This window comes from Mytilus edulis, chromosome 3, assembly GCF_963676685.1.
Source record: "Mytilus edulis chromosome 3, xbMytEdul2.2, whole genome shotgun sequence".
NCBI lineage: Eukaryota > Metazoa > Mollusca > Bivalvia > Mytilida > Mytilidae > Mytilus > Mytilus edulis.
The window spans coordinates 40646640-40661221 of record NC_092346.1 but is presented as its reverse complement, the minus strand read 5'-3'; the positions used below and the strand labels follow the sequence as shown (position 1 = coordinate 40661221).

General features: G+C 32.8%; 1 protein-coding gene across 1 annotated transcript in view; it reads left to right on the top strand.

The window, feature by feature from the left end:
• The window catches only part of LOC139516510 (uncharacterized protein ZC84.1-like), a gene marked incomplete in the record, with an annotated part of 35019 nt that extends 34515 nt beyond the window's left edge, over positions 1-504 (top strand). Inside the window, 1 exon segment of the mRNA XM_071306663.1 lies at positions 438-504. Coding sequence (XP_071162764.1) covers positions 438-457 — 20 coding nt within the window.
• Between the last annotated feature and the right edge of the window lie 14078 nt (positions 505-14582).

The following is a 14582-nucleotide window of genomic DNA, read 5'->3' as shown; positions in this document are numbered from 1 at the left end:
CTAACTACGTAAGAACAAACAATAAAAGTCAGTTGAAAAAGGCTTCTCTCCAGATGGATACTTTACTTCTTCAAAAAATCTGAAATAGTTTATGCTTTATAACCTCGTTTTTTATCTGAGTTTGAGTTTACTGTTAGACCTTTTTCGTTTTATCATACCTCAAATGTTTGAATAAGGTTTTGAACTTATTGATATTTTAGCCTCAAGAATCACTAAAGATATTATTTGTAATAAGTGAACGCATCTTGTGCAGTTAAATGGAGCCGTCATCCAAAATACCTTTGTAATCTTATTTTCCAATAGCTTTCATTGTTAAAAAGAAGGAAACTATAGAATTAAATTTTATCGACATATCAAATAAAACATATACAACCATACAACTGTCAAAAGTGGTTTTAAATGCTAGTAACATTGATTTACTTTTTTTCTATTTACAGTTTACATGCTGCCTGGTTGATGTTGCAACATGTCAAAATTATAACTTTATAAAACAAATTCAACTTACACGTTTGTTTATTTTTGTTTTATCATTGTCGCTTCTGTAGAAAATTATAAATAAAGGCAACAGTAGTATACCGCTGTTCAAAACTCATAACTCCATGGACAAAAAACAAAATCGGGGTAACAAACTAAAACCGAGGGAAACGCATTATATATAAGAGGAGAACAACGACGTAACACTGAAATGTAACACACACAGAAACGGACCGAGCATCAGACAAAATCCCACGAGAATAACAAATATAACGTCAAAACCAGATACATGAATTTGGGATAGACAAGTACCGTGACACGTCATATCGCAATGTGAATTTACACTTAAAAATAAGAGAAAACAAACGACGCAAAGTTAAAATGTAACACACACAGAAACGAACTATAATATAATAATGGCCATATTCCTGACTTGGTACAGGACATTTTTAAAGGAAAAAATGGTGGGTTGAACCTGGTTTTGTGGCATGCCAAACCTCACACTTTTATGGCCATGTGAAATATAACATCAAAATGACAACACAACACCACAGGACTACAATATAAATAAATTGGAGAACACAATTGACGAAGAATCACACGTACAACAGCCAACAACAGCCAACAAAAGACAACAAGTTCAAAATTTTAATACACCAGAAGTGCATTTTGTCCACACAAGACCTACTAGTGACGCCCATATACAAAAGTTTGAAAGCCGAAACAAGTACAAAGTAGAACAGCATCGAGGACCAAAAGATAAAAAAAAATGTGCCAAAAACGGCAAAGGTTTTCTGTTATTTAGCAGAACATCCCTATTATTTAGAATAATATATACTTTTGCAAACAGTAAATTTTATAAAATGCTTATACAAAAGATGTACATGATAAAATTGAAGTATGAAGTAAACTTTGCTTAGCTCAAATAACAAAAGTTTCAGCTTGCCAATTGTGAACTTTTCATTTCTATGTAACTATATTTATGTAGCGCCCGCATACGGATTATATATCTCCCAAATTAATACGATATTCCCGGGCTTGTACTAATTTATCTATCATAGTTTTTTTGAAAGATGGTTTCTGCTTACAAGGAAGCGATTAAACCAAGAGTTCCAAGTGGTAAAGTTGAAATCATTCCTTCGTAAACTGTATGGACGCCATCATGAGTTGGTTGACTGTTATGGGATATCCGTTACACAAATAATAGCAAAAATGTTCCAAATGTCATAACTACAATCACGTATACTTTCACGAATGTGACCTACCGAATAAGAGTTGTTGCCGGGTTTGTACTAACATGATCAACACCACGAGTGTAATGTGTGGAGCAGAATCTGCCATCCCTTCCGGAGCAACTGATACAGACCCCAGTTATTGATGGGGTTCGAGTTGCTCAGTCTATAGTTTTCTATCTTGTGTTTGGAGTACTATTGTTATTCTGTTTGTCTTTTTCTTTTTTAGCCATGGCATTGTCTGCAGTCTATTTTCGATTTATTACAAAAAAAATAATGTGGTATGATAGCCAATGAGACAACTTTCCAAAAGAGACCAAAATGACAAAGAAATTCTAAACAACTATATGTAACCGTACGGCCTTCGACCATGAGCAAAGCCCATTCCACAGAATCAGCTTAAAAAGGCCCCGAAATGACAATGTAAAACAATTTAAATGAGAAAACTAACGGCCTAATTTATGTGTAAAACATTCAAGAAAAAGAAATATGTAACAAATAAAAAAAAATGACAACCACTGAATTAAAGGCTCCTGACTTGAGACAGGTACATACATACATAACGTGGCGTGGTTATTAGTTTGAATGTCCCTCTGGTCTTTTAAGTTTAAGAATAAATCGAGCTTTTTACATGTCGAATTATTCAAGACTTTTAACTTTTTGATGTGTAAACAAATTCTAATCTGTTTCTCTTATTGCTATAAACGCTTTAGGTTAAAAGAAGCATTTACATATAAAAGCACACAAATGTATAAATATATAAACGTACATCGATGTATTGTCGCGTTTCGTTTGTATTCATTTCGCCATGTTAGGAAATTAACCCTACGCAAGTCTGTCACCGTCCCCGTTATAAAAGGGAACAATGATCACGGCTAATATTTAAAAGAAGGACGAGAGATACCAGAGGGCTTCTTGCTCATATGTCTATTGATTGATTGATTGTTAGTTGCTAAACGTCCAGTGGCAAATATTTGATGCATGTTCAGGACGAGGAGGAGTAAAAAAATAAACACAATAGGTAGGTCTTGTAATAGAGGCCATCAGGAATAATGGTCGGGTTAAAGTTGACTACATGTACCACGAGAAAAATGATGGTAAAAGAATAGGGTCAGAAATTTTGTCACGCAACAGGCCACTTACGGAATCCTGAAACACGAGGCACCGGATTTAACGTCCCTATTCTGACAGGACTTGGGTGTAAACTTGTACATCCCGCACATCCAAACGGACGTTCAACTTTGGGTTTTTACTGCTGGTCTGAAGAAGAACAAGTGACCATATTTCACAGTATTCCCCAGTTACCCATCCAATGGATTGAAAACATACAGACATCGCCATAGCTTAAACAGACTTACACCAATAGACAAGCAAAATTACACAACACACAACATAGAAAACTAAAGACTGAATAACACGAACTCCATCAAAATAATAAACCAACATAATTGTCTCGTCTACGAACTGAACAGAAATTTGTTTACATATGTCTACAAATGTATTGGCACAACGATTAGATGCTACACAAACCAGATGTTTAATACCATGAAACGTTTTTTAAAAGGAAACACACACATAGCTATAATATACAATTAAACTGACGTATTCGCAGCTGCATGATAAAAGAAACGAATGATATGTCCAACATTAAAAAAATATTCAAATATGTTTTCAATTTATTTTAAATTGAATAAAATGTCAAAAAAAGAATATTTGTGCATCACAAACCTGAAACATTTCTGAAGTAAAACTGCAACAATGGAAATATGTGTATTGTGAATATGGAAATAATCTTTTTTTTAACCATGTCGAAACCTGGTCAGTAAAATGTGACTCTCCTTATCAATAGATACGGCTACCTTTCGCTCAACCAGTCATTTCTGTACCAGACTCTATGACAAACGAGACGCTTTTAAGTTTTGGATTATATATTTCCCAACCTAACACTAGTAGCACGATTTCAGTCTGAAACGGTCATTTTGGTCTGATCACATCTTGATTGACTGGATTTACCGCTAGAAAAAATTGTCAAGATATTTCAGATAGTTAAGTCGCCGTTCAGATCGATAGCCTCATCAGGTAAATCAGTTCGTTAAGGCGTGTCAAGACGGAAAAGACTGAATCGTCTAGCGGGTTGTTTAGACCCGTTAAGACCGTGTCAGACCAAAACAGACCATGGATACAAAAGAACGTTCAAAATTTTCAGACCCTGTTTTGATCCGTTCAGTATACCGGTTTGATACCACGAGTTGCGCCCCTTCTACTCGATAATGTATTTTAGATTAATACATGTATATATGTATTTTATTATTACAATTTGAAGTATATTTTGATTAATTAAAAAAAAAGATTAAATCTTGTGTTAATTCTTTATTTCTTTTCTTGTTTTGTTGAGGAACTAATAAATTATTCGTCTATATATATATATATATGTTGTTTATTTTTTAATAAATGTTTATTTATATAAATATATATTGATAATTAAATGCAAGGACGTACGTTAATTGTATACACACCAGAATGTATGCCATAAATTTAACCTTGAAATGTTGTGAACACCGGTAAAAATGTTTTTTGTATTTGAAGATTAGTAACGGAAAATCCTAAACGTAACCTAAAAAAGTTAAGGAGATGTGGTATGATTGCCAATGAGACAATCCACAGAAATGCAGCGGAGGCAAATTAACACAGTCATGCATATTTTTGTTTTATGCATGACAGTTTCTTTAATTCGTTTTCTGTTGATATATGTCCTAGTTTACCGTTGAAGCTGTTGCTTTTTTTGGTATGTTTATTTTTTTTTCGTGCGAGTTACTCTATTAAAGTTGGAAAAAAATATTCCCGACATTCGGAAATTCGAAAAAAGACTTCCCGGATCCCGAAACCTGATCATATAATGCATTCAGTCTCTGTCGGGACGGTGTTAAAGTATCACCGTATAAAAATTTTCATTCAAACAATATATCCTTATAATATTTATTTTCTTATCCATATAATATGTATATAGTACTTTGTATATACTTTGTATATATATATATGGCGTTGATTTAAAATAAAATCTGTTTTAGTTAAAACGGTCGAGTTCAATGGCACGTGCTAGTAATCAACCGGGTCAACAGGTAACAAAATCAATGATCCATAACGTAAGAAAGTACATGCCTATTATATTTTACAATTACTCTCATCATCATTCTTGATAAAAAGGTCTAAACTTTAATAAAGAATGAATGAACACGTATTAGTGATGTCTGACCTTCAGTTTTTAATATAAATTAATGCTTATGTTTTTTTTATATTGAGCAAAGTAACGAATGTGAATCTATTATACGTTAAAGGTTCTTACAATATCATATATGTGTAAACACTATACCAAAAGACCATGCACAATATTTGAGCGCCGCATGTAAAACCATTAAAAAAACATGTACTGTTAGGAAGTTTGTTTAGTATTCAAAAGAAACGTTTCGCTTCTCTACTTATATAGTTTAGAGAGTATTCCTTTAAATTGTGTCAGATATATAAAGTAGTGTGTATTTGTATTCTATTTATTCATCTAAATGTATCATTATAATATACATTTTGTATTTCACAACTATATATACTATAAGTTGCAGTGTGATTGATTGTTGTTTAAAGTCCAGTGGCAAATACTTCATGCATGTTTAGGACCAGCTGTAAGTTTATGACATGTATGGAACTCACCGGTGTAGTTTTCACGTGTTATAATAGATAAAAGAATAATTAATTTTTAAGATATCGAAACATAAAGGAGGCAAGGCGCATGGATTACCCGCACTTATCAGTTCTTTTCTCTTTTTTGTCTTAAAAAAAAAAATCGATTTTTTTTATATGTTTATATAATTTACGATAACTGTGGTGTATACGTGCTGTCAGACGAAAGATACATATGTGCCCTCTAAATATTTTTTTTACTATGGATTGTTTGCTTTCGTACTGACGTTTAACACACAACTTTAATTACTGACTGTGATGTATGTAGAAATTCAAACGTACTGGAGAATGAAGGATGCAAATCCAAGCTTTGAATTAAAATGGTCATTAAATTTGCCACACAAATAAAAGAACAAGTGTAAGTGTTGGAATGACATATACAATATATCAAGATGTGCATTGTCGGAGAATTTAATTTTGATTTTACTTTGGTAACTGGACAAAATTGAAGAGAGGCAGCCCAATCTTTTCTCCTTTTAGTTACGAGTACAAATAGATTTTATTTGCTTTATAGACATCGAATAGAATTCAGGGCATAACATTACGGAATATGATCTTCAAAATATACAATTTAATACCAATAACGTAACAAATACATTGTTTTTTTTATATATATATATAAAAGTAATTTTTTGATCAACAGTGCAAGCAGTAGCGTTTGTTTGATTTTAAAACACGAATCGATCTATACTATTTAAAATTACAATACGCAAGCTGAAACCGTACCAAGTGATTATTATTTTTGCACACGACATCTAGGCTGTCGTACCACCTCTTACAGTAGACGGTTCTCTTGGTGGGGATATTGTGCATTCAATCGTGGATATGATAAAATATCTGTAATAAACAAAATTGTAATGTTTTGATTGTGTAATGTCTTAATTTTTAAGGTTACGCGAGTTCGGTATTAAGCGGGACAATTGGTATGAACACATTTCGATATACGTGTAAATTATATTAAAAGAAGCTTTCAAACGCAGTTATTTTCGAGGATATTTAAAGATACAAATAAAAAAATCCTTTTTATGTTTTTGAATTAGGCTTTTAATTTCCATTCCTAATTATATATCATTGTAGAAAAAATTTATTTTATACATTTAAAGTACATGTAATTCTTTATGCTAGCTAGTCCATGAATAAAATTGCATAAATCACAAAAACACATTCGGGAATAGCAAGAAAGTTTACCAAAAAAGTAGTGGGAACTTTACTGTTTTTTTTTATCATATATATTTCTGATAGTTTTCCCGACCTATTCACCTATTTTCAAACTTGAAAAGGGACCCCTTTCAGCGGCACGAGCCTGGAACATGTACACATGACAGTTGTAAGTAACAGCTATATAAATATACAAGAGAAGATATGGTATGATTGCGAATGAGACAACTGTCCACAAGAGACCAAAATTACACAGACATTAACAACTATATGTCACCGTACGGCCGTCAACAATGAGCAAAGCACATACCGCATAGTCAGCTATAAAATGCATTTCAAAGATACTATAATTAGAATAAAAGGTTAACGTACTTACAAAATATGTCATCTTAAAGAATGTGATTTCACAAATAAATTATTTTCAAATTCGCAGTCCAAGTCAACCTAAAATCGGTTACACACATTTTTAATGTTATAAATCCATTCCAACAATATCATTTTAAACACACACTAGCTTGCCTTTTCATTAATTTGAATAATACAAATTCAGCTAAATTTTGTTTATTCCCATCAACAGAGAAATCTCACACTCATCTTAGACGTTAATAATACTCATGCACTTCAATTTTGATAAACAATTTATTGATACGGACGAAAACGCTTTAACATACGGTTACATTAGGGTTAAAAAAAAATGTGAACTTGTTTTTAATTGAATTCCAAGATAGATTAAACGGTAGCTTTAGGCGGCAACCATTTGATTTTCTGGGGGTGGAAAGGGGGGGGGGGGCTATGGTTTTTTTTGGAAAAAAAAGTTTGTTTCGAGTTTTGGAAAAAAAATAATTTGTTTTTTGACCCTGAGAAAAATAATGTTTGTTTTACCCTCAACTGACACTATATGTAATGCTAATATTGAAAGAAAAAAAATTTGTCGCCAAAAAAATGTTTGGAAAAAAATCCATAGCCCCCCCCCCCCCCCGAAAATCAAATGGTTGCTGCCTTAATAGTGAAATGAACTATTTTTTTGAAGACTCGCCTAAATGTATGTTGCATAGATGTATTTGACCCCAACAATTTTATTTAGATCATGCTGTAAATTATATTTATAAAACCATTTATTTGTAAATACCGCATAAATCAGTCTGTTCACTGTTTGAATATAGAAACTTGTCGATTTTATAATATTGAGAGATATCCGAGATTTTGTAATATGGTGTGATAAACAAGTAATTGAAGATGAATATCATTTTATTTTAGTATGTGAAAAGTATAATGAACTTCGAAAGAAATTTATCAAACCATATTGTTGGAGAAAACCGTCGAATCTTAAACTTTTTAGACGATTAATGCATTTGAAAGGGGGCATATATATACAGTTGGAACTCGCCCCTTTTTTTTATGCTCGGTTGGGACCCCCTTTTAAAGGGGTTGGGTTCTCACCAGTATCTGTTCATAATGTAAAGGAACTAACCAATTAAAGGGAAGTTTTTATTTCTGACTGAGAAGGTACGAAATTAAATTCATTCATTAATGCTAAAAATCCGTTTGATCCTATTCTGCTGTACTGTTATAATGGTATACCTACTTATATGATTATTTGACTAATTGTTTAAATGTAAATATGTTTCACTGATGTAATTGAATATTTGTAATAATTATTTTCTGTAAGTTGTATTGCTTACGAATAAAAGATTATATTATTAATAAAATAAATATTATAACTTTCCTTTTTTGATTGGATGACCATGCAGTGGTGTTGCAACGCCAAGGAACTGGTAATAGAAAGCTATTTTGATTTGATACATATGACAATGAATCTTAACAAAAGGTTCTATAAATTCAATTGTGAAAAAAATCACAATACCGTGCATTAACTCAACAACCGTCCATCGACAAATATTACTCGATATTCATTGAAATGATAACAAGTAAACAGTTATTGTAAAAGCAGAGCAGTCTTAAATTCTAATAGTTTTGTCAAAAATGATTCAAAGTTTTACCGATGCAACGATATTTTATATATTTTGAGTTGAAATGGCCTAGCGGTAGTCTGATCACTTCGAATGCAACACGCTTAATCTTTGCTGGGCATTCGTAAAGTTTTTAAACTAAAATAAGATCTTTATTATTAGTTATCAAAACATATGTTATATGTAAGCTATCTATTATAAATCTACGAGGAGTTTCAAGAAAAATGGGGGGGGGGGGGGGGGGGGCATTGAAGTCTAACTTTATATATATAAAAAAAATAAAAAAAAGATCGAGATGTGGTATTGATTGCCAATGAGACAACTCTCCAAAAGCATGAAAAGAGATTAACTTCATAAAGTTATAACTAACTAACCCCTTTCAAGACAGACGTTGTCATTTCTGCGGCTCAAGAGATATCTGTGACGAATATCATTATATCATGACATGTTAAGTGTTGGATGTAGCTACAGATAGACAGACATTTTATACTGGAATATTGCTGCAAATTTTATATCAAAGGAATCGCTTTCACATTCTATACTATTATGTACTATATTAATACACACTTAATCATGTTTTTTAAAGTTCAAACTCTGAATTGAGACAGCACTATCGGTCATCTTACATAAAAATAATCTAAATTTCTACAAATGTTACAGGTAAATCGGTCCTGCAAGCTACATGCAAGTTAAATCAAGGTTTTTTTTTTCAACCAAATGAATGTGCACGATCATGGTATTAATAATTGTAAATATATATTTTCTCTGTTACTATGAAATGTAGTTTTAAGGTAATAAAGTTCATTCGTTCATTAAAGTATTCTTTTTTAGATACTGATCTGTCTTATAAATATTTTAAATTCTAATTCTAAACACAAGGACCCCAGTATGGGTTAAGCCAGAGAGCTTCCGAAAAGGGGAAATCCCACCTATGTTTACCTAACAAAATCACTCATTTCTGCTCAAAATATCAAAAAGAAATTTTACAGAAATTCTCTTAGATGACCTTACATTCACATTATAGCAAAAAAAATGGGGGAAAATTCAAAGGAAAGGCAAAAAAAAATTTAAGAAAAAATATACTGAAATTAAAGGGAACTATATTTGTGAACGAAAATTGACAACGAAAATTGAAGGGGGATAATTGTGTTCCCGGACCAGTACTAACAACACAATTCATAAACAAAAATAAGATAATCCGATCAATTTTGAGTATTTGGACCGTACGCGTACGGTCCGGACCGTATACGTATACTCGTACGGTCTTAGTTTTTAAATAGTTATTTGGTTAATATGGTGTCTCGTAAGTCATTTTTGGACAGGATATTTTTGTTTTATAGTGTATGTATATTCTGCACGAATAATTTTTATCGCTATCATTATAAAAAACTCGACTTTGTGAACCCTAGTGTGAACCGTATGAGATCGCACACAAGACAGCTGATTGGATAAATGGGATGAATTGTTACGCCTACATAAAACTGATATCCAATCGAATGCCAGCAGACACCTGTCAGTAAAAACAAATTGTAAGCGTGGATGGTTAGAGATTTATTTGTGTATTCGATATTTGAAAAATAAGTTAGATAGTCACTATTCGTTTTCCCTTTTTTCAGCCGGATTTCAATAACTGTTTTTACACTTTCTTAATTAACAGAAAGGTATTTAAATAGAAGCGCACCACATGTAACAGAGATTTACAAGCATTTAATATAGCGACTTGTGTTTTCCGGAACGTCCTATTTTCAATTATTCACAGACTTTTGCAATATTATTAAACCTTTATTTTTTACCTTCAAAAACTGCTCAAACTTTTATTCTCAGACTAGACAGCATGAAAGACATAAACACTTTTATAAGTCAGTGTACACACGGTGTTTTCCAAACTTGGTAATTTCTTCGCCCAGGGATATGAATTTGACATTAAAAGTCCCTCAAAGCTTTACAATACCCGGTCGTGTCATTTCCGTATATTGTAGATGGAACGAGTGATATACATACACCAGACATACATGTTCCGTTACAGGTAAATTTTACCTTTTTGGAGGACTCCTAAGTGGGGATGCGTTGCATGTGTGCTAATCTAAAAAAAAAATCAAATCTTTTATTTTTCTAAACTGCGTTACATGCAAATGCGAAATAATTGGTGTTGTTTGTTCAGTCCAATTTATTTATAAATATTAATTTATTCTTTTGAATAAAAAAAACTACGCATGTAAACTTCAATGAATACAATAGTATTTAATACTAGTAGCCTAAATGTAAAACAATTGCAGCAAGATTTGAGGTTGAAGCGGCTCGATCAAAACGTGAATAGATGAGAAATTGTCATCATTCTTCTAATTAATTACAAAGTATTTTGTGAGAACAAATACTTATATTTTAGTGATGGTGATTCATTGTTGTTTGCCTCAGTCACCTCCAGTGGCAAATATTTCATTCGTGTTCATAACGAGAACACAAGTTTTAAATATAATAGGAAGCACTTCAAATAGTCGTTTGACAATAAGATTAAAAGTAAACTTGAAATACCACTGAATAATGAGAGAAGATTTAATAAGGATAGAAATTTAGCCTTGCAACAGCTCGCTACAATGGGACCACTAACATCATTGAGGAAGAGTTTTCAATTTGCAGAGAGCGATGGTCCTCTCAATCTACTCTGATGTCGGCCATCTCTATTCATACGTGTAGATACCAACATCACATAATGGTATCTAATTTAGATAAGATCATGACTTTAAAATCGCATTAGTAACGGTGATAATTCTGTTAAACTGTATTGTTTATTATGCTCCGAGTTTTTGGTATGACTATGCGACCTCTCTCCTGGTTGGTCTCGTGAGAATAAGTTCACCTCGACAGCGAGAGGACTTTAGTCCGAATCCCAAACGGGTCTAACAAAGAGTTTTTTTCTTTCTTTCGAACTGTTAGCTTGTGAACTTACACGTTAAAAATCCATCTCAGTGTGTCGGTCTAGTACAAAGCAGGCTTAATTTTCATATTATAGTTTTGTCCTAAATCTACTGATTTATATCACACCTGCTATAATTTTCAACGATCGAAATAAAAAAAAAATGGTACGTGAAATATTTCTACGGAACACTTGCATTTTTGTCTAAAAAAAATCACTGCTCCCGTATTATTTAGTCTTGTTGCGGTTTAGGCTTTTTATTCTGTATAGGTTTCTTTCTATAACAAAAATCTGTGTGTTGACTCTTAATGTTTTGATTGATATGTGTCGTTGGGTTGATGTCGTATTAATGTATACCTTTAAAATTGTTTTCAAAACCAAATGATGGATTGGGTATAGAAATATTCACATCTCCCGTTCGACAGTATAGCTTTGCTAAAATTGGGTGCGGACGTTTGGTTGTTCGGTTGTATAAATAAGCAGCCGCATTTGGTCGAGAAAAAAAAATAGTCTATGCATGGTGTAGTGAGAGTTTCGCGCTATCTATACGTTAAAAAAAATTGAATAAATCGTTGAAGGGATATACGAACTTTGATTGAAATTTCTAAAAAACGAAAAAGGTCACCTGAATCTCCAAGTAAGCCAGTCGCATGGTTGAATTTAACACTTTAGAAGAAACGAAACGGCCAAAATAAGTTTAGTCTTATTATAAATTGTTGCCAACTTTTTCGTCCGTTTTTGCTTTTATGACAACTTTACCAGATATATATATATATATATAAAGATTTGACAGTAATTGATTCACCAAAACGAGCTCAACTACATGTCGTTGTTTTACGCTTCAACATAAATGCATATGTATGTATACAATGGAGACTGTTTTCTGTTCTACTGCCCTTGTCCTAGATTGGCTGTATACAATCTAACCCCTGACATGGACTACTTTATTAAATGTTTACAAACAAATAAATGCAAAGAGAAAGATTCGGAAAGAAATTCTAACATTTACGCTAAAAAATAAAATACACAAAAATGGAAACAGTTTTAGACAATTATCATTTGAGAACTATATATAATTAGCATGCATCACTAAATGAAACTGATAAATTGATTGCTCCCTTAATGTCCAGTGGCAAATATATCACGCATATTCATGACGAGATGCGAAATGGATCGACCTGAAGCAAATGATTGATACATCACCAAGACAGAGAGTTCGCTGAGGTAAAACGTATGCCGTACTAGAATGCTGTATGGATTTTGCTCATTGTTAAAGGCCGTACAGTGACCTTTGAACGACTTTGACCCCCCCCTGCAGAGCTATAGAAAAACAGTACATTAAGGGGGACTCTTTTTCGATGATACACAGACTCTTCTTAATTGTTACACGGACACTTTTTATGAATAGAATCACTCGTGTATGATCAGTGAGTTCATGGGCACTTTAATTTTCAATTAGATTTGAACTTTTTGGTTCACCGACTTATTTCCTGTCTTTTTATTGGATAAAATATTTACGTTAGCATCAATATCTATTTTCCGAAACATTTCCAGTAAAATACTATTCATATCAGTACACCAAGGGATTAGACATTTAACTTCAAGGGAGGGGGGAGGGTATGGTATAATAAATCAAATTGTCATCACTGTTGGGTTTCTCGTCTGAATATTTTACATTAACTGTGTCAGATGCCTCATTACAGGCTGAACCTTTTATAGGGTGCTCATTATAAAGTTTTAGTTTTTGGTCATTGTTGAAGGGTGTGCAGTGACCTATTATATAGTGACTAACAAGTAAATCACTTGGTCTACATGATTTAAATGGTTGATAGTCGTCTCACCATATCTCCTTAGGCCAAAATAAAAATTGTTTGTTTCCCCTCCCCACACCCAGGTAAAAAATAAGCCCCCTGGGATGGGAAACAGACATTCTTTTAAATGTGGCCTTATTCATGATCTTTTTATTGAAATTCTGTAATAAGAAGATTTTACTACCGGTAGTCTATAAGTATCACATAAACTTTACATTATCAATAATCCATTAAAATGAAGTCCAGTCAAAATAACCATGCCAGACAGATATATGACAGATAATTTCATGAATTTCATGAATTTTTGAATTTCACAGTTCTTCCATACCCCAAATTTATGGTTAAACGTTTATAGTAACCATAGAAACAGAGAAAAAGACTAAACATAAAAACCATGAAAATGGTGTCATTGTCAGATGAAATAAGCCATTCAAAAATGTCAAACATGTACAACTTACATTTATTCCATAATTATGCCAAAAGTAGTGATCCTATACATGTACAATGTAGCTTATAGCTTATGAGAAACATTGATGACCTTCGGCTATTGTCTGCTCTGAAGTTGGGTTGTTGTCTTTTTTGGCACATTCCCCATTTCCAGTGTCAATTTTATTAGGAAGTATAAACTGAGAAACAAACCTAACCATGTTAACATTGTATCAAACTGAAATAAGGGTTGAGATCTCACAAACATGTTTAACCCCGCCGCATTTTTGCGCCTGTCCCAAGTCAGGAGCCTCCGGCCTTTGTTGGTCTTGTATTATTTTAATTTTAGTTTCTTGTGTACAATTTGGAAATTAGTATGGCGTTCATTATCACTGGACTACGGGTAGTATATATTTGTTTAGGGGCCAGCTGAAGGACGCCTCCGGGTGCGGGAATTTCTCGCTACATTGAAGACCTGTTGGTGACCCTCTGCTGTTGTTTTTTATTTGGTCGGGTTGTTGTCTCTTTGACACATTCCCCATTTCCATTCTCAATTTTATTAATCACTTAAATTATCCATGAAGGTCAAGGTCAGGTCAACCCAACCTGATAGACAAGTAGATCTTTCAAGATACTCATATACAATAAAATGTATCCAATTACATATATAAAATATACAGTATAAGAGAGCATTTCATTGATTAAGTAACAGTATATTTTACATGCAGTCATTGAACCATGAAAATGGGGTCAGGTGCAATGTACATATAATGGCAAACTGAAACATCATAACATATTAATTAGCTACTAGCATCTGAATACAAGACAAGAAACATCCAGCTCTTTTAGCTTTTAAAATGTAAAG